The sequence below is a fragment of the Chelon labrosus genome, assembly GCF_963514085.1.
Source record: "Chelon labrosus genome assembly, chromosome: 21".
NCBI lineage: Eukaryota > Metazoa > Chordata > Actinopteri > Mugiliformes > Mugilidae > Chelon > Chelon labrosus.
In genome coordinates this window covers 23,417,900-23,443,611 of record NC_140354.1, presented here as the reverse complement: position 1 = coordinate 23,443,611, position 25,712 = coordinate 23,417,900, and the positions used below count along the sequence as shown (strand labels likewise).

The 25,712-nt window shown below is 46.1% G+C and overlaps 1 protein-coding gene across 1 annotated transcript in view; it reads right to left on the bottom strand.

The window, feature by feature from the left end:
- The window catches only part of cacna1ha (calcium channel, voltage-dependent, T type, alpha 1H subunit a), a gene marked incomplete at both ends in the record, with an annotated part of 101,455 nt that overhangs the window by 16,662 nt on the left and 59,081 nt on the right, over window positions 1-25,712 (bottom strand). The window contains 17 exons of the mRNA XM_084570665.1: window positions 674-858; window positions 943-1,011; window positions 1,300-1,423; window positions 1,503-1,606; window positions 3,494-3,877; window positions 4,562-4,845; window positions 4,927-5,014; window positions 5,157-5,312; window positions 8,217-8,334; window positions 8,430-8,615; window positions 9,925-10,076; window positions 13,856-14,050; window positions 14,219-14,385; window positions 17,376-17,914; window positions 18,557-18,795; window positions 21,000-21,092; window positions 23,395-23,695. Of these exons, the coding sequence (XP_084426791.1) occupies window positions 674-858; window positions 943-1,011; window positions 1,300-1,423; window positions 1,503-1,606; window positions 3,494-3,877; window positions 4,562-4,845; window positions 4,927-5,014; window positions 5,157-5,312; window positions 8,217-8,334; window positions 8,430-8,615; window positions 9,925-10,076; window positions 13,856-14,050; window positions 14,219-14,385; window positions 17,376-17,914; window positions 18,557-18,795; window positions 21,000-21,092; window positions 23,395-23,695 (3,384 nt within the window). The remainder of the gene's footprint in view (window positions 1-673; window positions 859-942; window positions 1,012-1,299; window positions 1,424-1,502; window positions 1,607-3,493; window positions 3,878-4,561; window positions 4,846-4,926; window positions 5,015-5,156; window positions 5,313-8,216; window positions 8,335-8,429; window positions 8,616-9,924; window positions 10,077-13,855; window positions 14,051-14,218; window positions 14,386-17,375; window positions 17,915-18,556; window positions 18,796-20,999; window positions 21,093-23,394; window positions 23,696-25,712) is intronic.

Below are 25,712 nucleotides of genomic sequence, written 5' to 3'. Positions count from 1 at the left end.
TGCTTCAGGTCCTTCCACAACATTTCTATTGGATTAAGGTCAGGACTTTGACTTGGCCGTTCCTAAACATTCATCTTGTTCTTCTTTAACCGTTCTTTTGTAGAACCACTTGTGTTCTTGGTTCTCGTTGTCTTGCTGCATGACCCAGTTTCTCTTCACATTCAGCTCATGGACAGATGTCCTGACATATTCTTTTAGAGTTCACTGGTAGAATTCAGAATTCATTGGTCCATCAGTGATGACAAGCCGTCCTGGTCCAGATGCAGCAGAACAGGCCCAAACCAGGACATTAGCACCCCCATGTTTGGTGGAGGGAAGAGGTTCTGATGCTGGAATGATGCAGTGTTGTTTCAGACTTTAACAAACCCCTGATTAAACTAAACGGCACCTGAGTCTCATTACACTGATTAGAAACACTTCTGAACAGATGGACTCTAATTTGGCTTTTAAATAAACTTGTAATCCTAGACATGCACTTACTTTTACAATGTATATGTAATATTGGCTAATTTTCATGACTACGCAAATGCATGAGTATAATAGTTCTGTTTCATGTGTTTGATTGGGTTCTCTTTGTCTATTTTTAGGACTTGTGTGAAAACCTGCTGATGTTTTAAGTCATTTTTATGATCACAAACTGAAAACCAACATCCACATTAGATACGCTGTTCACCTGAGTGGGCGAAGCGTTCGTAGCAGCCGCAGGACTCGGAGAATGCCCAGGATCCTGTTTCCGTGCGAAGACGCCAGAGAGACCAGAATGTCAACCAGAGACACGAACACCAAGACACCGTCCAGAACGTTCCAGCTGGACTGAAGGTAGCTCTGGTTCCCAAAGCAGAAACCGAGAGCTACAACCTGCAGATGCAGAATTATTTAGCATCTAACATCAGAGCTACAGCCAGGAAGTTACTGATCCAGAATGAAAACATGAGTGAGTACCTTAATGGCCATCTCTGCCAGGAAGATCACAGTGAAGACATAGTTGGACACACTCAGAAACACTCGCTCCTGGAGGGGAGAGTGGGTTTAAGGTTAATGCTGCGCAAAAGGAGCTCATAACATGGTCGTAATGTGGACACAGAGAAACAAACATGGCTAGCAATAAGAGTTCATGATTTGTTGACATTTAAGGAAGATTTTCTGATGTTTTTATTGCTCTCTAAAAGTTGCCTCATGATGTATGAATTAATCGTATCTTGAAATATCTTGATTTTCAGCATGTACCATCAACCTGTGTGCAGTAGTGTCCTTCGTTATGAGAAGCAGCACCTGACAAACCTGCAGCGCGTCTCTCACCTTGCTCTCAGGAGGAATATTCGGCCTTTCCAGAGCGATGGTGATGCAGTTGAGGAAGATGAACACCAGAACCACGTGGTCGAAGATTTTGTGAGAGATCACTCTTTGGCACCACACACGGATCCTAAGCACAGACACAGAGTCACCTCTAGATCATCTACGACCAGTAAAAACTCACGGGGTCTTATCAGAAATGCACTCACGCGTTCTCTGGAGAGAAGAGGTACAGCGAGCAGTCTTCGTGCTCCTTGCACCAGCGCGGCTTCAGGTTCATGAGCTCCTTCTTCAGCCAGTAACAGAAGGAACTCTGCAGGGGGGTCAAAGGTCACACATGTATAGCATTAGCAACAAAACCACTGCGTCCATCGCTCGTTATTTCAAACCGAAGCGCTGTAAGCATGGTGTTTGTAAACCATAAAAATCTTGAAATCTTAATCAGAATGAATAAGCAGCAAGCGAGCTACACTTCATATAAAACTCTCCTCATATAAATATATTATAAATTAAGGCTCCAATAATTATTCTTATGATAAATTAATCTGCCACTTGGTCGCAGGACTTTTAAATTAATCAGTTTTAATGTCACTGAATGATTTAATATAAGCCCAAAGTGACAAAAATGCACTGCTCGTTTTATCCGAGCTATATAATTATTGTGAATAATTAGTGTCAGTGCATCCCTTCTCCAAAGATGGATGCTCGTCCTAACTAAACTACAAGCTTATATTTATGTTATGTTATATAAAGATGGGAACCCCAGAATCACACGTGTGTTTTTTTGCAGATGATGTGATCCTGTTTGCTTCATCAGACCGTGACCTTCAGCTCACAGTGGGACGGTGGTTTGTTGTTGAGTATGAAGGATCCAGGATGATGTGAGGATGTGAGCACCTCCAGGTCCAAAGCCACAGCGCTCTGTTAGAAAATGGTGCTCTCTCAAATTTGGGTTGCAGCCCAAGACAGGAGTTCAACTATCTCTGCACCCTCACTGGCCTTACAGTGGCCGTGCAAGTGTCTTTTGTTTGTGCTTAATTAGCCTAAGCCCTTGAGCCGAGGAGACCCAGGGTAGACCCAGAATTCTCCAGAGACATAACATCTGGCCGGGAAACTAGAAGATGGAGGAGACACCACAAACCTCTGGAACCAATGAGTTGACCTGTCAGTTTGGTGCAAACTTCTTTCACAACAACGTAAACTAGTTTAGAAACAGAAATATCTCGATCAAACAGATTCAGGCCCTAGTCTACAAATATTATGCTCTAGCTGAAAGATGCATCAGATCATTTTCAAAGAATAAAGGTTTTAGAGCTTAGAAAACACGCACTGCACAACAACTACGACATAAACCACCTTAAGAAGAGGACACAGATGAACCAGAGCTTCCACAGTGAAGCTGATGTGTCCCACATTCAAACCTACGGGGACACAATAAACATGTGTTTCACAGATACCTGGACTGTAACCAGGCCGGCTTCCAATTTAACTACCACCATAAGCTCAATTAAAAAAAAAGTGGAACTCATTAAAGTTGGTAACAACACAAACAGAAGATTTTAGCTTAGGTGCACAGCTTCTTGTACTTCAGGAGTCTAATTAAAAAACAGCCCAAAGCCAAGACACCGCTCTCAGACTCTGCTTGTTTGGTACACTGCCACTTATGAGTGTGTGTGTGTGTGTGTGTGGGTCTGGGTGTGTCCTTGTGTTTGTGTGTGGATGAGAAGAAACCTCGGAGCTAGAACCCATAATCCCTGACACGGACACAGACGTATATTCACGTCTCAGCTGGATGCAAGTGGAACCCTTGCAGAGAGGCCTTTTGTTTTAGTGGATGTCATAGCGTTATAAACTGAACTCAGCGCCAGTAAAAACCTGAACGCTGTCGCAAGAGAGGTCACGGGAAAAAAACGCAGAGGAGGGAGTAAACTCTGCTCCAGTATTAACGGCGTGTTAATGCTGGAGGAAGTAGTTTTGTACCCACTGAGAGAAGAAACAATTATGGTGATTACTGGAGTGTCCCTGCAGGCCTGGCAGTGACAAGAGAGAATATCTCAAAGTAAATGAGAGAGAGAGACAAAGGACAAAAGGAGACGGAGACGAGGATGGATGTGCAAACGGAGTCAGAGAGGGCAGATTTTTAGCTCAAAGCCAAAAACTGAGAATCAAAGAATAAACGAGTTCCTTTTTCTCAACCTACGTCATCGTCCAGGTCGTCCTCAGGCGACAAGTCTTCCTTGAGGTCAGAGTTCATGTTGGGGTCGTAGGTCACCGTCCTCCCGTTGCAGTCGCTGTACTCGGCTATTATGGACGGGCAGAGCGTGGACGCCTGCAGCAGCTCCAGGGACGCCGGCCTCAGCCTGCTGTTCCCTCCGGCCTCACCCTTGTCCTCGCCGCCGCCGCCGCCGCCATCCTCCTCCTCCCCGCCCTCCCCCGACAGCAGGCTCTCCCTCTCCCCGCTGGTGTCCCGCCTCTTGAGGCTCGGCGCTCTTCCCAGGCTGTTCCAGCTGGAGCGCCGGCTCCCCCACGAGCTGCCGGAGCCACGGGGGAGGAGAGGGGAGCGCCGGCCGGGGCTGGAGAGGCTCTGAGGAGACGGGGGAGAGAACAAGTGCAAGTGAGTGGGAGTCGCGAAGACGTAATGTGTCCCTGAGACAAGATTATTCTCAAAAGGCAAGTCTGGGGTAAAAAAGAAAAGTGTAATTATCATAAATGGACGACGACATTATATAAAGATATGCCCCCTCTATTTTCAACATTACTGTAGACAAGACAGAGGCACACTCCTATTTTATGGCAATGTCATCAGCTCTGATAAATATTTAAGGTTCAAAGGATTTGTCTGTCCTGGTTATGAGATCTTTGGATTTCCAGATTTAGTTTCGGGGCATCTGTGATTTCCTAGCGGAATAAATCGCCGCCTCCCGGTGCTCACCTGCAGAGAGTTATGCAGGCTGCAGCTAACCTAAGATAAGGTTAAGTCAACCTGTGATCCAGTTATTGGACTCTCTGGGTCCCCAGGTCCTTCATATGAAGTTTAAAATCTGCTTCTTCTTGTGCCACGCTTTGGATCTGCATTGTTTTTCTTGGCTTTGCAGGATGCAGATATGTTTTCCTATCCAAAATATCCAGAATTAGCAACAATGGAAAGGAAGGTTTTATCTGAAGAGGTCGACTGTTTCAGGATCTGTTCCTCCAGGGTGCCTCCATATGTGGCATCTAAATATTTACTGACCGGTTTCTAATAAAGATGATGTTTGATATAACTCACCAGAGAGCGCTGGTCGTAGGCCGAGGGGTCCATGGACGCCGAGCTCCCACGCCGAGAGTCCGCGTGCCCGAGTCCCACCTCGGAGAAGCCTAGCCCCCCCTCGCCGTACTGAGGGACCTCCTCTCTGAACGCGAGCTCGTCCTCCAAGATGGACTCGGGCCCCAGGGAGCTCTTGGGGGTGGGCATGGGCGTGGCGGCCGTGCGCATGATTATGGGAGGAGCCATGGAGCCGCGGGGGTCGACGTGGCCGTTGGCTGTCATCATCAGAGAGTACATCTTCAGCTCTGTGGGTCACGACGTTTAATCACCCTGTTATTTTACTGTAATCGATCACAACACGGATAAAAACGACACGTCCGACGTACCGGTGTCTCTGAGCTGCTCCACCTTCTCGTCCTCCTCAAAGTTGTCAGATTTCTTCTCGTCGTCGGATTCTGATCGATTAGCGTCGCCCTGAAATACACACGTCCATGCAGATATGTTTTAGTCTCCATCTCTGTATAGCTCCTGAGTTTACCTTTTTTTTTTTAAATAAACCGTTGGCCCTCAGATGAGTTCATCAACAGAAATAAAATGTGTCTGAAGTCATTCTCACCTCAGCCTGGAAGCCTTCCACCAAGATGGCAACCAGCAAGTTGAAGAGCACGTAGTTGCCAAACGTCATGAGAGCAACGAAGTAGAGAGCTGCCCACGGAGAGGTGGAGGCCATGCCGTTATACAGCACCACGTTCCAGTCCTCCTGGGTCAGGATCTGTGCAGGAGATTGAATAAAACACACACAGACGTTTAGGAAGTGGAACATTTAGGTGAACAGATGAACAGACACACAACGAGAAAGAGCAGAAGAGATAGATTGCATAAAATCACACCATTCTCCTCTCCCGCCTTGAGTCCTCCCTCGGCATCACTGGCACTGCACTCTCCTGGCTCAAATCATACCTCTCAGACCGACAACAATTCATCCACATCAACAACTGCACCTCCTCCACTGTTCCTCTGTCCCAAGGTGTCCCCCAGGGTTCGGTGCTTGGTCCTCTCCTCTTCATACTTTACCTGCTCCCCCTTGGCAACATCATTCGCCACCACGGTCTCCATTTCCACTGTTATGCTGATGACGTCCAGCTTTATATCTCCACCAACTCCATCACTCCCGCCACTCTTTCCTCTCTCTCCAGTTGCCTCGCTGACATCAAATCCTGGATGCAGATCAACTTCCTCAAACTAAATTGTGACAAATCAGACCTAATCATTATCGGCCCCAAATCCCTCAACAACACCACAGACAGTTTCCGCCTCACCATCGACAACTCCACCTTGTCTCCATCCCCCAACAGCCGCAACCTCGGAGTCATCTTTGACAGTAACCTCTCCTTTGATCATCACATCAATCAAATCACCAGAACTGCCTTCTTCCACCTCAAGAACATTGCCCGACTCCGTCCATCACTCTCCTTCTCTGCTGCTGAAACCCTCATTCACGCCTTCATCACTTCCAGAATTGATTACTGCAACAGCATCCTCTATGGCACACCATCCAAAACTTTAAATAAACGTCAGTACATCCAAAATTCTGCTGCACGTCTGCTCACCCACACCCGCTCCCGTGATCACATCACTCCTGTCCTCCAGAAACTCCACTGGCTCCCAGTTCCACAGCGTATTCAGTTCAAAATCCTCCTCCTCACACACAAAGCCCTCCATAACCAGGCCCCCTCCTATCTCACTGACCTGCTCCATCGCCACAATCCATCCCGCAGCCTCCGTTCATGTGACGCAAACCTCCTTACTCCACCACTCAAGACCAAGCATCGAACCTGGGGCGACAGAGCCTTCTCTGCAGCTGCCCCCTCCCTCTGGAACTCTCTCCCCAAACACATCCGCGACTGTACCGACCTTCCTACCTTCAAATCTCTGACAAAAACACACCTTTTTAAAATTGCTTTTAATGTTTAGTGTTTTTGATGTTATATTTCACATTGTTTTGTTAATTTGATGTTCTTTTTATGTAAAGTGTCTTTGAGTATCTTGAAAAGCGCTTTTAAATAAAATGTATTATTATTATTATTATTATAATAAAAACGACTCAAAACATCAACAAGTCCTGAAGAGAACCCTGAAGAGAACCCCTTCAGTTGGTGGGTGAGATGTTGGTGGGTTTCCTCACATGAACTGCTACCTTCAGGTCCTTCCATCAGACACTTTCACAAACATGTTTTTGTGACGATCAGACTGAGACAAATCCCTGATTTCTTTTAAACGAAACGAGGAACTGAACGAAGCCTGAGTCTCATAACTGATTGGAAACACTTCTGAACCCATGGACTCTAATTTCAGCTTAAAATGAATCCTAGCGATACACAACAATCTCTATAATTTGCTCAATCTCATGAATAAACAAATACACAAGTATAATATTTCTATTTGTCTACTTCCAGGACTTGTGTGAATATTCGTTGATGCAGAAATGCAGAAAATACATCCTGCAGGAGCCAAAAACTTTTAAGCTGCACCGTAAATGAGTTTGACTATAAGTTGACACGAGTGTGCGTTTGCAAGTGTCCTCGTCATCAATGCGAACGACGAAAGTCTCTAAAAGTAGCACAGTGTTCATGATCCAGCATGAAAGCTCACTTCATCTCATTAAACTCCGGCGGCCCACAGGCTGATCACCACGCTCGGTCGGTGTGTGTGCGCGTACACGTGTGCGCGCCAGCTTTGCGTTTCCTGCAGCGACTCCCCGGAAAACTACGAGGAAGTATTTATAGGGAGCGTAACTCCTTCGCTTGACAGTTCTGGATAAAATGCTTCTTCAGCACCAAAGTGAGAAAGTCTACTGCATTCTGTGTTCTAGCCTTCTGCTGACGCATCCAGTACAGAGAAGACCACCATCTATCTGGAGCGATTGAACAAAATCTCCGCAGGGAGGGAGGGAGGGAGTGAGGGAGGGAGGGAGAGCAGAAAATAGAAATAGCAGAGAAGAAGAAGAGAGAGAGATTGGGGGTGCAGAAAAATTCCCCAGAATTTGACAGGAAGCATGCAAATACACATAAACACACCGTCTGAGTTTGACATTTGCAAAGTAGCACACACAGCTAATGTTGGGATAAAAATACATACAATATCTATACTGAACAAATGTTGCAATGCTCCACTTACAGTCTACTCTAATGAGAAACAGTCAGCATCGTTGGAAAGGAAAATAAAGTTAAATAATCTGCGTCCCTGCAGGAAATCTTTACGGATGAAGATTCAGAAACAGCACAAGAATAAAACAAATCGCTAGAATAAATGGTAAAAGATTAAATGTCATTGTCTGCTCTGCTGAGGTCAGAGTGCCTGACTTCATCTGCTGTCAAGAACGGCTGCAGCCTGATTGATCGGGACGTGTGCAGGGTGATTTGTTTTTATTTCATTTATTTATTTATCCCGGCTCAGAGGCATGGATTTGGTGTCAGCTCAGCAATTCTCCATGATGCAGGACACCTCCAGACAGAGCTCTGGAATTATTATACAGGTCATCAGGTTGTGCTTTGAGGTGTGTCTCTGGTCTGAAGGGTTTATGTAGAAGACGTATCGCCGCCCTACCAGGAGGTCTGAGCAAAGGAATCTAAAAACAATGTGCAGGAAGTCAAAGATTAGGAAGTCAAAAACAAACCTGGAACACAGTGACGATGGCCCAGAGCAGAGAGTCAAAGTTCTTGCGGTCGGGGATGGTGTCTCCGTTCTCCGTCTGGAGACTGAACTTACAACCGAACAGATGCATGCCCAGAATACTGCAACGGGACATGGAGACAATGAATGAATGAATGAATGAGGCGTTTACTGTGTGACACCTCTGCAGTCTGGGGTCAGAGAGCGACGTTCACACCTGAAGGTGAAGATGAAGAGCATGAGCAGCATGCAGAAGGTGGCCACGTTGTCCATGGTCTTCATGAGCACCACCAGCTGTCTCCTCAGGGCGGGCAGGAAGCGAACCAGCTTCAGGACCCGCAGCAGGCGGAACGTCCGGAGGACCGACAGGCCACCGTCCGACTGGCCGATGATCTCCCACACGCTGAAACACAGACAAGATAAAACCTCAAAACACTGCTGGAAGAAGAACTTGATTCAGTTTAATTTAGTTTTAAATATTAAAACTTTAACAATATAATGTATGTACCATGAGTTCCCGTTTTGGATTTTTATTTAGTTTGGGTTTCATGTATGTGCTTCCTGTTTTAGATCCTTGTCCGTGTGTCTTTCCTTTGGTTTTACTTCCTTTGTTCCAGCCTGTTTTCCCAGACTTGTTTTTTGCGTCTCTTTTCAGATGACCCTGGTTCTCTTTTCATCAGATTACACCTTCTGTTGGATTTGTGTTTTGGACTTTATCGGCTCATCTCTGCTCCACCTTTTGTTCTTTATTTTTGTAAGTGAACATTAAATTGACCTTAAGTTGTTCATCCTGAGTCCGTGCGTTTTTGTTTTTTTTTTGGTGTTTGCAGTTTGCTTTTAAAGCTAGACACAAAAACTGAAAGAGAGAAACCTTTCTATTATTCTGTGGTCTAAAACCAACAAGAGAAAGTTAATGTTAGTCTTAATGTTCTTTCTCCTGAGGCAATTTCTTGTCCTTGAATGAAGCAGGAAGTAGTCTCCGCGGTAACCACTTGTCCAAGTCTCTCTGGCACTGGTCCAGGTCTCTCTGGTCCTGGTCTCTCTGGTCCATGGATCATTGTGTTCAGCTCTAAATAAACCTGGTTCTTCTCCAGATTCAGAGAGAAATTCAGATGAGCAGATACCTTGAGTCAGAAAGTCTAAAGTTACATCTGAATATTGTTTCAGAGTCATGTCCATGCTCCGTTTTCATGTATTAAGACATTTTTTATTTTTACTTTTCTAAAACCAAGCTTGAAAAACCAGAACGTACACAGACCCTCCTGCCTTCCCTGACTGTGTGTCTTCCATTCGGGTCCCACCTTCCTCTTCTCCACCTGTGACAGCGTGACATTTTATTTTGAGGCTCGCTATCGATGTAATTCTCCTCCTGTAGCACAAGCCACACATTTCAAAAAACGAAATGGCAGCAAAACCTCGACTGCTGACGAGATGGGGAATCTGCAGCAGCAGCAGCAGCAGCGGCAGCAGGCAAAGCGTGATCTGTCGTGACTCTGTCAGTCTTAGCTGACGTGCAGATGGATGCTGCAGCAGCGAACCTGACACTTGAAACCTCTTGACTGACAAGCTGGAGGGGGAACGGGGACAGGTGGGCGGCTCTAAATCCATGCTTAGCAGTCGTCTGCTGAGTGAAACCTGAACTGAATTTATTTTCTTTAAATTTAAATGTTTTTACGGTGGCGTAGACATCTTCAGCGTGGGTTAATGTTTACCTGATGATGACGATGATGCTGTCGAAGATGTTGTACGGGTTCCTGATGTATCCGAAGAGGCCGAAGGCGAGCAGCATGAAGCCCATCTCCAGGACAAACATGCTGGTGAAAACGATGTTGCTGATCTCTAACACGTCAGTCAGCTCCTCGGGCTGGATGGAGAGAAAGAATTCAAGAAAGAAAAGAAGAGAGGAAGGAGGGAAAGAAAGAGAAAAGCGGTTAATATCTCCTCTATCCCGGAGCTGTAAAACCTCTCCGGTCTTTGTGGCCTGAGTGGAGACATTATCAATCAAGCTCAGAGCTGGAGTCAGGCCCGATCAATCAGACGGGACCAACAGCACCAATCTATCAGAGCTGATCTACTCCACTTACCTCGCAGTACTCTCAGTGATCCTGCACCGTTTGACGGACGGCCGCTCATGAAGTCCATTATGAAAAATGCAGCAATTTCTTACTCTGGTAAATGCATTAAGGGGGTCACGTCTGAAACGTTCCAGAGAAATAGTTTGGCTTGAGCCGAGTAAGGGGTTTAACTCGTTTAAAAAGAGTCGGACTCCAGACGCACTTTTCAAACCCACCTCCATCCATGCACATTCAATAGTGACAGATATGTGCCTTTGTGCAAGTCTGCAAAATGCTCCACTGCTGAATTACACTTGTCGCAGTGCTACGATACTTATATGTTATATGTATAAGTAAAGGTGAATCTTTACTTGTGCAGGTCACAGAGCGACAGGCCCACTGCTGTGTCATAGTCTGATGGATCGAAGGAGGCAGACTGATAATGTAGAAAGGTTAAGACTCTATGCACATGTACGCATCAGCTAACATACACCAATCAGCCACAACATTATGACCGGAGAAGTAAATAACATTTAAACCATCTTGTGACAGTTCAATGTTCTACTAGGAAACTTCTGGACCTGGCATTCATTGGTGTGGATGTTACTTAGACATGTAGCACCCACCTAGACCAGACCAGGCACCCCCACCCCATAGCAATGACACTCCTTGATGGCAGCAGCCATCCCCAGCAGGATGCAGCCTGACACAGACACACACACAAAAACACTTTAGGAACAACTAAAAAAAAAACATGAAGAACAGCACAAGGTGTTGATGAGTCACCACTGTTTTGGAGACCTGCACAATATGAGGAAGGTGGTCATAATGTTATGCCTGATCGTCTATCTGTTCTGAAGTGAAATGATTCTAATTATTTCTGGTGTTTAACGTGAATCAAAGCCAAGTGGAGGCTTGATGCAGCTGACAGACTGAGGACAGTGATCCTGGTCACAGATAGAGGGCGCCAGACTACAATCACACGTCAGCACGTTTCACCTGCAGACTTTTTACAGCCAGTGTTTATTTCTGAAAAGCTCATATGTTAGGAAGTATATTTACTCAGAATAAGTATTTCCAGAAGCTGTCTGATACTACAGACATCATGCATCGATGAAGCTCTTATAACCAGGGCCTCACAGTCGATAAGAAATGCATTAATGACCTCAGAGCTTAGTGCAGGAACACATTGTAAGCACACAGCTCTCTATGTTCGCTCAGAGTTAATCAGGACATTTGTGAAGTTGTCTGCACATTCGTCTGTGCAGAAATATAAGGAAGCAGGCTTCTTTTATTGTCCTGCACGCTGAGGCAGAGCTGGACTGAGCACAGTGAGTCTTCATGGCCGTTTGTCCAAACAGTCTTTCACTGACTGGCCAGCACATAAAAAAAAAGCTTTAAGAGATCTCTCACTCAGACAGACGCACATTATTCCTACTAAACACTGGACCCAACCTCTCTCATAAATCCTATCAAGGTGTCCTTTGAGTTGACGGCCTTATCCCACAGTGCTCATCTTCATCCTACAGAGAAGCAGCAGCTCTGGATCATCGTGAACATTAGTGACTGAGCCGCTTCAAACCGATAAGGAGCTGTTAACCACATGCCAGTATGGTTTATGCATTCCACTGCTGTCCCAAATGAGCATTTAGACGTACGATGGCAGACATTGTTTTCTGCTGCTATCATTACATTTGATGAAACGGTGCAATGAATCAAAGATCTGTCAGTGTCTCTGAAGAAACAATAAAAGCACTCAAACGCCACATGGATCATAGTTAACCCATGAGTTTCTGCTGCACCCAGACAACCAATAAAACCTGCCCCCTGGTGGATTTATCCATGCTCTGCAGTCAGCAGCAGGCTTTTGGCAGCCTTTTCTAAAGTGGCTGCTTGATTTAAATGATTAAAATGTCATCTTATTCCCCATTAGTGGATGTATTCTTTAGTTTCATGTATGATTTTTCTATCCAGCCTAATGTTGCAGAGGTGATTTGAAATTCAGATTGTCTGCAGATGCTCTACAGGACCCAGAGCCTGAATAAATGTCTGTTCATAATAATATGAGACGACATAATGAGGCTGACCAGAGAGCTGCAGCGTTTATATATTTGCATCATTATGAAGTGTCTGCATTTGGGAACATTTCTCTAAAAAAGAATTACATCTGGATGTAGATGCACGACGCAGGCGACAGCTGACGGGTTCAAACCGGGCTGCAGCTTCACATTAAAAGCATCAAACAGGAAAAAGTTTACTTTTATTTTGCAGGAGTCACAGGAACGGCAGAGAGCTAAAATCTTTTCTGACAGTAGATTGATTTAAAATATTTCAGGCCGTGATAGAAGAGGAGGAAGCCACAGTGAGCTGGTAGATGAGGAGCTGCAACCTCCAGCTTCACAGCCAGGAAACCAACTCCTTTCACACCTCATGCTGAGTGCAGCATAATAATTATTCTCTGACTTCTTTAACATATCAGCTACAGTTCATTTGACGTCCTCAGAGCTAACAGTATAAAACACATTTGCTGTTAACGCCACAACCAAACCAGCAAAGACTGAACTCCTCCTTTGAATAACATCATCCAGTTGCACGCCTGAACCCTCCGTGACATTTTTATGTCCGACTAATAGCTCTCTAATGTCTGTTTGTCTGCTGGATTAGACACTAGGGTTGAGCTCAGTTTACAAGCTGCTTTCTCCTCAGTCTAAACACACAAAAGGTGCATCCATCATCTCCTTCATCCTCACTTCCTGCCACGCACAGGCTCAACTGCACCTCCTGCAAGTGAAGCAAACGCCTCTTCACGCACACCACAGAGTTTAGTTAGGTGTCACATGTGAGGGATGGTGGGTAACTGAGGGGAGGGGGATTTCTGTGTGTGTGTGTGTGTGTGTGTGTGTGTGTGTGTGTGTGTGGTATTGCCCTAAAAAGGCCATGCCTGTCCCAGTCGCTCCTTATGTTTATAGCACAAAGATAGAAACACACACACACAGAGGAGAGAGAGAGAGAGAGAGAGAGAGAGAGAGAGAGAGAGAGAGAGAGAGAGAGAGAGAGACTGCAGAGGGAATTAGAGGAAAGGAGGCAAAAAAAGAGACGGAGGGAAAGAGAAGGAAGGAAGGGACTGGGCCGTGAGCATGCACGAGAATCTAGCCTTCGCATTTTGATCCGTCTCTTCTCCTGATGGGAAATGAAAAGGTTCGGAGCGTGCATGTGCATACGTTAGAAACTGAGTTGGGTGTAAAAACTCAGGAGATGAATGTGCCTGTGCAGAGAGGGGAGGGAGGGGGAGGAGGTGGTTTTATTATTATTATTATTATTAGACCACACAGTCCCACATGTTGCCGGACCAGACCAGAAGAGTGTGGGGGGGGGGGGGGGGTGACAGAGCCTTGATGGGGATTACATGGGTGAGGAAGAGGAAGAGAGTGGGAGAGAGTGTCCACCCTGACTCCACTTTCATTTTCCTCTAATTAAGACTCTCGCACAAGTAAAAACCATTTTCATGCCCAGTCACCACAGTTGTCATTAAAGTCCTCCAGGGTTTAAATCTGAACCGTTCCTCCCAGACAAACTGGAGCTCTCTCACCTGCTCATGGTACTCTATCCCCATGCTGAGGGTGTTGACCAGGATGGCGATCATGATCCCTCGGTTGAAGTATTTACTCTCCACGATCCTCTTCAGTTTTTCCCTGAAGCTCATCCAGGCCCGGACGGCTCCGTTCTTATACTCCACCGCCCTGCGCCGTCTGCTCCGACCCCGGCCTCCTCTCAGATCGCCCCCCTGGAGAAAAGACTGAATACAGTGACTCTTATATTATTTAAATACAAAAAAGAAATAAAAAACTATAAAATCCAATCCATTTTTTTTTTTATCACCACCAGCAGGATTAATGTAAAAGCAGCATTTCCTCACATGTCTCCTCATTAGCGCACCACCATCCAGTCTGACCTGGGGGAAGTCGTGCAGTCTGTCGGCCTCGGCCTTGCCTCCCTCCAGGTCTCCCAGCTCCAGCTCCAGGGTCTCCAGGCTGCGGGCGCATAGAGGGCAGCTGAGCAGCTCCAGGAGCAGAGGGCTGGGCACCACGCCTGCCAGCTGGTACAGCAGCCGCTGGCGACCTGAAGACGGGAAAGAAGGGGGAGAGGGTCAGGCCTTGCAGACGGGTCAGTCCTGCTGGTTACATACACCGATCAGCCACAACATTAAAACCACTGACAGGAGAAGTGAATAACATTGACCATCTTGTGACAGTTCAATGTTCTGTGTCCATTCTCTGATGAGTCACCACAAGGGAGACTTGCACTCCTCATAGGTCATAATGTTATGGCTGATCAGTGACTTTTAGTAAACTTAATGTATTTGCAAGAGATCAACTTAAACATCAGTGGTGATTTTTTTTATTTTATGGTCCACGTCTAAGGCTGACTGAGAGCAGACGAGCTGACGGCGAGTAACAATGAGTTTATCAATGTTTTATCATTTCTATCAACACAATAGAGACCAGAGAGAGAGAGGGAGAGAGAGAGAGAGAGAGAGAGAGAGAGAGAGGAGAGAGAGAGAGAGAGAGAGAGAGAGAGAGAGAGAGAGAGAGAGTCATATATACGGGTAGACCTAAAAGAACAGAACGTAAGTGAAGTTTTGGATGAAGTGCTGACGGGACGTCCATCGGTCGGCACGTAGCCACCACAGAGTAGTTAGTGCAGTGACGGCTGCTGGCTCGCCCCCTCTTACAGATCTCGGCTGCTCGGCCTCACCTTCTCTAACCTCGGCCTTTTAAAACCAGGAAAAAAAAGTGCAAAGCGTAGCTGAAAGCTAACAGCAGCAAAAGCTCGACTTCTGGAAACATCAGCTCTTCAAAAGCAGCTTCAGCAGCACATAGAGTTGTTTACAGCTCCGTCTCTACCCCGAGCTATAAAAAGGGCCGTGAAGGTTGTCATCATTTTTCATTGTCTTTTAAATATCTGCCTGCAAATAAACGTCGTTGTCTTTGTCTCTTTGACTGTTTGCATTCCTGCAAATTCTTTGAGCAAATCTCTTCAGGGGACAAAAATATTTATCTGGCAAAAAGCTTTTTCCAAACTCACTCCATCCCCACGTTACCTCATACTGCATTAGGTTAGATTAGAGTGCTGTAAAATTTGATTTGAGAGCTGAAAAACATTCACAGGAACACTGGTGCTCTTAAAGTATGAACGGAGTACTGAGCTTCATTACGCTGCGAGGTTTAGCAGAGAGTCATCAGACAGAAGAAACCTTTAGAAGCAAACAGGAACCCTCAGAGTGGAGGTGGTCATTTTGTGCGTTCTCACTAAGAGTGACAAAAGCTGCAACTCAGCGTTCTCAGCGATTGACTTTAGTGCACAGACTGTAAATACAACACGGCAACACGTGAAGTAAATGCATATGACTCAGAGGTGCAACGAAAAAAGTTGAAGTCAGTTAAACCTTTTGCATGTTGCACGTAGCAACCGGTGTCGGCGCTCGTCGCTCTCTCACTGCTAGATGGAACATAGCATTAGCCATTAGCATTAACGATAGCCTAGCACTAGCCTGACGTAGCCAGGCCCAGTTCTTATCAGAGTCTGGATTTCATTATGAGGCGTGTTTCAACCATAGTCTGTATAAAGATGGATGGAGGAACAGCTCCTCTAAAGTGAAGCCAAATCAAGAAGAGCTCCCCCTGGTGTCTGGCTGCAGTATAGGTCATAAGCTCCACCCCCTCCATGTTAGTGGGCGGGACTTGGACCAAACTAAAACAATTTTTTTTTCAAGGATGGTTTCTGTCAGTTTAGGTCGTTAATATAACGTTGATGCACGGGTCAATTTTTTGGATGAGTTTCATTTTAGTTATTTGATGCTATAGAAACAGGATGTGACATACTGGCGACTACCATTTGCCATGCCAACCACTCTGTGAAGAAGGACTGTGAGAGTTGAGAGAGTGAGATGTCGTAAGATGGCCCCGCCCATGTTCCCGGGAAAATAGCACCGGTCTGACCGATGACAGGAAGTGGAGACGTATTGTCCATAGTTATATACAGTCTATGGTTTCAACTGACACAGAGAATAAAAAGCATCAACTGGATAGTCCTCCAGCCAATCAGAGACATTTAGTTGTAAACTAATTAAACTCCACAGTGCTCAGATGTCGTGTATGACGATCCGATTGGCCGGGCAGATCTTTGCTGGAGCAGAATCAGTTCCCAACAGAGAGACCCCAGAACCACAAATAAACTGTAGGGGAGGAACGTGTTTATGGCCGTCTGATCCAGGCTATGAAAGCTCTCTTCTTCATCACTAATGTACATGAACTCTTAACTGCAGCAGGAAAAGAATCCATTGCATAATTATGTTTGCATCCAGCACTAGACACGTCTAAGACGCTGCTGCTGTTCTTCCTCTTATAATCAGCACAGCAACATGTTTATTGACTCGCGTCGTCTCAAACCTCATTTCTTCTTCTCTCCTCTCTTTACTGATCTGATTTATTTTTCCCTCTCTAAAGCTCTCCCTCTTAAATTTTTCATCCCTCCTCTCCGTTGAATATCATTGCATATTTATACACATTACTTGTGTTTTTACAGTCCCTACTTTTCCCCCCTCACACACCACACACCTTGCGTGGGCTCACTCAGCCCTCGCCCTCCGTCCACCTCTCTGCACTGACGACTGTAACACTTGAGACATGGATTTCCTGTCAGGACTCCTAAGTGCCGCTTGAGACACATGCGGCGCAGCGCACACCGCCACGGGCTACCTCGGGTCGAAGTCGGGAGGAGGACGCAGCTAAAAAGAAAAGAGCGAGCAACGAAAACAGGACATGAAAGCGAGAGTGACGACGAAACTGCAGCCGAGCCCGAGGGAAATCTAAAACATCAAGGAGAGAACGCGAAGGGGAATTAAAGGACAGAGAGACGGATAAAACTGGAGGATTTAAAATCTCACTCTGGAGAGTATCTCAGGAGGGTTGGTGTCTCTGGATGCTCTGGGGGTTAAGCTGACTCAGGATCCTCACATCCTCCTAAATTGTGATTTCCTGAGACCAAGAAAGAAAGATCCTGTAATCTACATCCACATGTCCCTCTCTGTGTGGTGTGTGTTTCCTTACTGTGCTGTCCCATGAGGTGGTAAAGCTTGTTCAGAGTCTCCGTGTGCTCAGACGCCGGGTGGTTGGGTGGATGCTGCTCTGGACTGGGCTGCTTTGAGTGGGGGGGCGGCGTCTTGCTGCTGTAGCTGCACACAAACGACGGCAGGATGGTGGGGTAGTTCATCCCCCCGTTGAGCCGCCCCAGAAACGCCCCCATGCCCTGCGAGGTGGTGGCCGGGTTGTTGTCGCCGCCGCCGCTGCTGCCGTTCCCGTTGGCGCTTCCTCTCCGCAGATGAAGCGACTTCATCTCCACCTCCTCCCCTCCTCCTCCCCCGTTGTGCCCGTTGTCCCTGTCCGAGTGCTCGGCGGACGCCACGCTGAGGGTGTGCTGCCCGCCGTTGCTGAGGCGACAGTGCTGGTGCTGATGGTGCTGCAGGAGGTTGTGGATGGGCCTCAGCCACAGGGTGTTAGCCGGGCCCGAGCTCCCGCAGCCCCTGCTGGAGCCGCCGCCGTTACTGCCCCCGCCGCTGCCGTTAGGATTGACCTTTTTACGCCGTTTACTGGGGAGGAGAGAGAGGGAGAGACAAATTATTACAATTTTAAACAATAAATTTATTACAGCACTCCTCAGAGCACTTTAGCAACTTTGGACTCTTGCTCAAGGACACTTTGGCTCCATGTGACCCTCTGATTTGTGGACAAGCTGCTCTAACTAATATTTCTATTTGTACAAGCCTTGTTTTGCATCTTTTGATCAGACACAAGATGCAGCACGGCAAAAGTGCAAATGACAGAAGTAATGATTGACGATTGAGGAGTTCATGATTTCCACTGAGAAGAAGCTGCACTTCAGCCTAACCTGCACAATTCTGTCAATTATATGCAAATAATAAAGGCCACTAAATCATTAAAACACAGTCAGCTGATAAAATAGACGCAGAAGAGTAAAGGCTGTGTTGTAGATACAAACTAGAATGACCACCTTGCAGCTGCATTCCTCCACCACCACCTCCATGTCTGTTATGCATTACATGGACTCTGAAGGAATTTATCCTGTTAGACATTTGCGTGATGTTAAAAACATCCCCTGTGAGGTCACACTGACCCTTGACCTTTGACCAAGAAACTCTTGAATCCAACATTTGTGCCGAATTCTAAGACATTTCCCAAGACGTTCATGAGAATGGCCGTGGTCGTTGTACCTGTGCCATCCGGAGTATATCCTCTGGAGCCTGCGCGTTAGCTTGCGGTACAGGTGACTGATGTAGCGCAGCATCTCCTCGTAACAGGAGCCCGGCTCGCTGTAGCTGGCGAGCGTGGAGTCGTTGGACATGTAGCGGGCGCGCTGCTCCCTCATCAGGGCGTTCTCCCTCTGCTTGGTCTCGGAGAACTGGGTGGCGATGACCACGAGGCACAAGTTGATCATGAAGAAAGAGCCCACCTGGTCGGAGGGGTTAGAAGGTTTAGAGGAAACCTAGGAGCTAAGTGAGGCTAGCTGCAAACACATATGGAGTTCAGTGGACGGTGCACTGTGTCATTAATGGATGCTGCTCAAAGACAAATAGGAAATTAGACGAGCTCCGTCTCTGTCTGTTTTGTTAAATTCTTTTCTCTGACATTCCCATTCGTCTTAATATCTGTCTCTCCTGCTTTCTATATCAATCGCTCCTCTCACCCACTTCTTCTTCCTCCTCCTGCACTCCTTCAAACGCACAACGAGCCCTTTTACATGAAGCGGCAGTCGGGCAGGCAGCTCATACAGCACTGTGAAATATAACCTAAGCTGGGATCTTTGAAAACCCCCACGACGGCGCGATGAGAGGGAAATTATACACGATAAGAAGTCAGAGAGCAGGGAGGAGGAGGGGCGAGCGCTCCGAGCAGAGTTCAGTGGTTAACTTTAGATAGGTTATTCTGGGGTTTTCCAAAGCTGAAGAACAAAACACGAGTACACAGAAATGTCTTTTCAGGAACAGCGTTTGCATTCAAAGCACGGCGCTGCAAAAACTGTGCTTTAAAAAGAAGGAGAAGGATGAAAGAAGCTCAGCTAGAAGGAGGAACTGCAAACAAAATCTGACTGAAGTTCAGCAGGTGACGTCTAGAAGGACATACTCCCCCTTTGCCAGTTCATTAGGTACACTAGTGAAAGCAGTCCTGCACTACATCTAGTCTCCATGAAGGTTCTGGTGTTCAGATTTAGTTTCTAATCACTGAGAGGCTGAGGTTTATTTAACTTTTGAATTCAGTGTTGCCAGAGACAAATAATGATTCAACAAAGCTGCTCAAAGTACTCAAACCATGCCGGCTGCTTCCACTAGTGCAACCTGTCATAAAAATAATGTAAATGAAGCAAAACGAAAACACATCCAGCAACAAACTGCAGAAGCCAACTGCTCATATCTAGGACTGGTTGCACCGGCTGGACGGAAGTAAACCTCATCAGCAACTTTGGAAAGACCCACTGGCAAAAAAATCACAAAGTGCTGAGGACAGGGCTCCGTTCTTATCAGTTACATGTCGTGCTACGTCCCTCTGCACCTCACTGGCCTTGCAGTGGCACGTTCAAGTGTCTTTGGCCGGTGCGTGGGCTTCATTAGTCTAACGAGCCAGGTCGTAACACGGACGACAGAGTTATAAAAATAAAGTTAAAAAGGTGAGACAGGAGGAGTCTCTGCAGCTGTACAGTGGTGTCCCCTCACGTCTGCTCATTCACGTCTTTTATCTGGTCACACTAATGAATTAATCCCATGCACGATCCAACGACACATGCACTGCTACTGCAAGGCCAGCAGACGAGCAGAAGGGCGCGATCAATTAGAGCCCTAATTGCCTGAATGCCCCCCGACTGTGGAGTCTGTAAACTTGACATGGCATTGCAACGATGCCTTTATTGTCACCGTGACAACACGTTCAGACTTTTCACTTCACACCTATCCCTGACTAAGATCTAGTATGAGACGTAGCCAGAGGAGAAGATGTTGAAATAAGAATTAATTTGACTTAAAAGTGCATTTTAGGCATTTAAGTGTACTCCTGCAGCCACGCGTTCATCCAGCCTGTGCAGCCGGGCCCTGGCTACCAGGATGGTCACTGAGAAGCAGAGTCAGCGCTTCTCTGTACTTTTAGGAAGTTGCACTTTGGTTTTGTTCCAAATCAGCATTAAAAAGCAATGAAACGTCTATTTTTACCTGCAAAATAAAATTCAAAACCAACTCAGGGTGAAACCGGCCGATCTGGCAACGCTGGCTGACTGAACTGTGTTGTTTTAGTACCGACGTGTTTCTATTATTTTGGCAATCCTATTTTAGTCAGTGGGCTAGGCTAAATAACAGTTTAATCCACAAACTCCATCCTCTAAAACGATCATTGAGCTGAATCAGCACCTTTTCTGGACATTAGAACGGTCATGAAGGAGGTTTTAGATCAGAAAGCATTCACTAGTGTACCTAATGAACTGGCTACTGATTGTACATGCATTTTATTTTCTGAGTCACCGACTGAAATAATCCTTTGGGTTCCTTTTTAGAATCTGCAGACGTGTTAGAGTGAGAAATTCATCTTTGTTCAGGTCAGTCCCAATCTGAGCCTTTGCAACACGTGTAGATAATGTATTAGATGAGCTAATAAACACAAGCTGGTACTTACAATAATGAGCAGTATAAAATATATAAAATTGTAGAAGGAGTGAGCATCCATGACATAGTACATGATATCGACCCATCCTTCCAGCGTGATGACCTGGAGATGACACAGAGAAAGAGAGGAAGCGTTTTAGTTAGGACGAAGAGCAAAGTCTGAGAACTCTCTTTTAAAGCTCCCACGCTGGTACACACACACACACACACATACACACACTCCAACATGTCCCGTTATTAATGACCATCCCTCTGAAGACAGCCTGCGCCGTCTGCAGGTCTTTCATGTCGACGCTATGCTAATGAGCAGCTCAGCTCAGCCGGGCTGATGACACGCTCACACCTCAGCCTTTACAGCTCAGCTTGCATCAGAGATTACAGCATGAGGAGAGGACACACACACACAGCACACACAACAGGAACGTGCACACATACCTGTAAACACACACTCTTCACACACACACACACACACACAGAGGAGGCTAATCCACTCTGCAACGCTCTGCTCACACAAGATAAAGCCAAACATCTCCGAGCTAATACACAACCAGTGTAAAGTGACACTGCATCGTGTGTGGAATAGAGAAGCAGCTTTGGAGACATAAGGTCACTGGTTTGATGCCCCCTACGCCGATGGACGCAACCACTGCTCCCCAGGTGTCTCACGTGGACGCTTTTATCATTTCCGTCCTCTTTGGTTCCTGCGTCATGTGACAAATTCATCTTATTTATATAAACCGAGGGCGTAAACCCGGAGAAGGAGGCCGTGCGCCACGTTTAGCGTCCCGTTAGCAGCTAGCAGGGTGCTATTTATGTGTTGAGCCGAGGGTCAGGTGGCAAAGGAAAGACCCAGGCGGAGGAAGGAGGAGCATGCGTTAGTACACACCCCCGAGTGCAGGATGAGTCATCATAGGTTTAGGTAGCGCATAGTGTCAGACGTGTGGACTTAATTTACCACTGAATGTAGCTCTTCTTCATTTTCAGTACCGTCTCTCTTATTTTTTACATCCAGATATTTGGTTTAGAGCTTTGACTTGAAGTTCTGTTTTTAATGTTACGGCTAATGATTAAAAGTAACCGACAGCTGAAGCTGAAAAAACTAACTAATAAGATGTTTATGGCTGCACACCGAATGTAAACAGACGCAAGACACTGACATCATGTACCTGAATAAAAAACTACTAAAAAAAAAGTTTTAAAATGCTGCTCACTAAACCATCTCCCAAAAAAATCAGCTGAATCTAATCTTTAAAGCCTCTCGCTGTGAACTGAGACCCCACACGTGTAGGAAAGCGGTGTGTAGCGATAAGGATTAGTGTGTCGGTCGGTGCTTGTGTCGTCGGTGTTCGAGCTGTTCAGAGTCATTTGAAGGTAAGACTCTCTTTGAGAAAGTCGTGTTGTGACACAGTCAAAGTCCATCAGACACACGGACAGATCTATGACGAGCGAGGCCCAGGCAGACGCGCTGCAGCAAGGCCTGAAATTCATATCACGACGGCCCAGACGGCGCCGGCACCACGGCCGCGATCCAGAAAGACCGTCACAGTCTCCTGTGGTTGTCAAAAGCAGGATGGGGAGAGGGATGGTTCCAGGTCACGGCACTTTCTGTTTCTACGGGTTTTGAATTCACATGCACAAAATGTTCCTTTAGAAAGAAAAATAGCTTTTTAATGAGCTCAGACAATTTTAGTTTTAGGAAACTCAGCATTTTGCTTCAGTTTCTCACTGGTCAAACTAACAAGGATGTGTTAGAAGAAGTGCTTAAAAAAGGAAACAGGAAGGGAAGGAAATCATCTGACCAGGTACAGCCCAGGTACCCGGATGTGTTCTTGCATCAGGAGGTGACTTATGTGGACTTGGGACAGCCAGGTTGCAGCTGTCATGGTATTGATAAATGGTCATGCAGTCTTCAAATAGGGTCTGGTTTATTATGTTAAGAGTCCATATGAACGGCGCCCTCTGACATATCCAAAAAACGCTAAAGATCAAATGAACTTGTTGGGTTTTGTGAAGACATTTCATCTTCTTCAGTATCTTCTTCTTTCGAGGTTGTGGCAACGAGTTGTGATGTGTTGGCTGATACTTTCAGAAATGATGGATGTGGAAATATTGCTATTCCCCAAAGCCTCATCCCTTCATTCCGTCTTTGCGTGGTCTACATTAGGCAACCCGATGCTAAACTTGACCACCAAACAGTTTGTGTACATGACCTCCAGTTTTATTTTGTAACCACTAACCTCCTTCCAGACTTTCTTTACTTCCTTTGTCCAGTCAGCCCTCTCTGTTCACCTCATATTGTCGCTGTACTCTCTGTACTGCAGTCAAGTGTTTTACTGATTGGATTTGCCGATCCATACACTCCACACACAGATATCAGTTTTTTCAGCTTGGTTCTACCAGTTTACCTGGAATATGGCTATCCAAGCGTAGCCGATGTTGTCAAAGTTGACAGCTCCTTTGTGAGGGTTGTGGTCCCCGGGCCGGCAGACGTTGTAGTACTGGTTCCAGTCAACGCAGCCATTAACACTGGCCCCGCCCACCAAGCTCTGCTGGGAGTAGGACAGCAAGCACTCGGCCCCGCCCTCGGTGTAGGTGGGCACGTCTCTGCAGCGCAGCATCCCGTTCTCGTTGTGGGTGGAGCAGATGAACGGGCTGTCCTCACCTTCCTCCGTCATGTAGTAAGCATTTATAGACTTGTTGTCCATGCTGGAAGGAAAAATAAATTAGCCTCTGTCCATCACCACATAAAGTCTAATCTCTGCAAAGTGCATATAATGATGTGGAATCTGTTTGCAGTCTGAGGCGTATAAACCAGTCATGCGTGAGCAGGCTGTGGTTGGCTGCAGGTAAACAGGAAGTATTGAACCCAAGCTGTTACACTGTTAACTCTGACATGTTTAAACATCAGGTCTCATCTCTGATTCATGTCTCAAGTTGCAAAATCAGACTGGTCCATGGAACAGGACGTCCTGGTCATGTCGTCTGCTGGCTGCAGTAGCCCTATCCCTAACCTCTTAAAACACTGACCGTTGCCTCCAGAGGTTTAAAAACCAGACGGTAGGCGACGGATTGCCAGAATGGGGGTCAGTCTCATATGGACTCTGATCCTACTCCACCTCTGTTACCTTTAAAGAACATAAACCACGTGGCACATGTTTGAGGTATTTTCTATTAACTTCATGTCTGACAGAGTGAGCCAGTTATCTGCCGGTATCCATGGTGACGGCTGCTCTACTCATGGCAGACAGCGGCTTGTGTCCCACAATTCACCTACTTATTTATAACCCTTCCCCTTAAACCGGAGAGCTCTCTCTCTCTCGGGACTACAACTCTCTTATATGGAGAGACATTCAGCCTCAGAGTGCTGGTAAGGAGGGACGTGTTCGGGGCACGAAGCCCTCACCGACTGTTCTCTGACTTTCTCCTGCATCGTTCCAGTGACTCCTGACTTCTTCTAACTTGTTTGCCTGTTGCCTTCGAGAGCTCGTCTGACTCCATCTTGACTCTGCTTTAAAGATTCTGCAGAATAAATAGTTGATGGGCATCCAGCACCAGCAGAATCCTGTAGAAAACTTCTAGAAACTGATTTGGCAAAAACAGCTAATGCACAACTTTCTCTGCGTCCATGTGTTACTTCAGACGGCATGGATTCATCTTGTAATGGAGGTCAGCTTTGTTCTGAGAGAGGAACCACAGCAGCCCCGGCTATGAAATATTTAAGCTGCTGTTTTCTGGCCGTCTTTCTCTCCCTCAAACACAGAACGGATTCAGCGGCGTTAACTCTGGTACAATTTGTACCATTACATCAAAAACAGAATTAGCTCAGTGACATTGTTAGCTTCCCGAGGTTGGAGGAAGCGGTTTCTCTTTCTCTCTCGTGTAATTTTGCGCCCGGTGGCTACATCGCTGACTGACCTTACCTCGGCCTGTGTTAGTGCGTGTTTGTCCGTCTCGGGAGAAAGTGAATGTTTGTCTGTTGCTTTTATGTCAAATCTTTTTTTTTCATCGTGATCAGATAAATGTGGGAGAATCGGTTTATGTAATACTCTCACAACATGTGCAGCGCAGAAAAAGAAAATTCGGCCTTTTCTCGTCTCGTCTTTGGGAGCTGAGAGAACACACTGTGTCCTCTGGGCAGCGGTTCTGGTTTGTGAGTCTGTATCGTGCAGATTTATTCTCTGTTGTATCTCAGTAGAAATAATCTGCCATTTTATAAGATCTGGTTTGAGGGAAAGAAGATTTACATTATTTGGAGGGTTTATCAAGGAATTTAAAATGTCTCCGTTGGTTTATCTTTTTATTCTCTTATGTTCTGATCATTTCTTATTGCTGTTTTTAGCAGAGTTTGTTGTCAGTGTAATTAACTGACGTGCTAGTTTGCTAGTTTATTTAATTTTCTTTGCATTAAACTTTGGCAGTATATTTAATCACATCATCTGCAAAAGGTCGGAACTGACAGCGGAACTGGAGTACTGCCCTCTTCTGATTTACGTTCATTGTTATAAATATCAGACAGTACAGAGGTGAGACGACATCTTTATACATTTCTATACATCTGTCCCAGTGTTTTTCAACACAGTGAGTTTATCCTGCAGGGAAGTAATGCACGCTCTAACAAACTACCAGGACTGTGTCTTTGCTTCATGCAACGTATTACTCCCAGACTAGGAAGTTTCAGTGTTTCAGCAGCAACGTGCAGGCACTCAGCATCCCATAATTAATC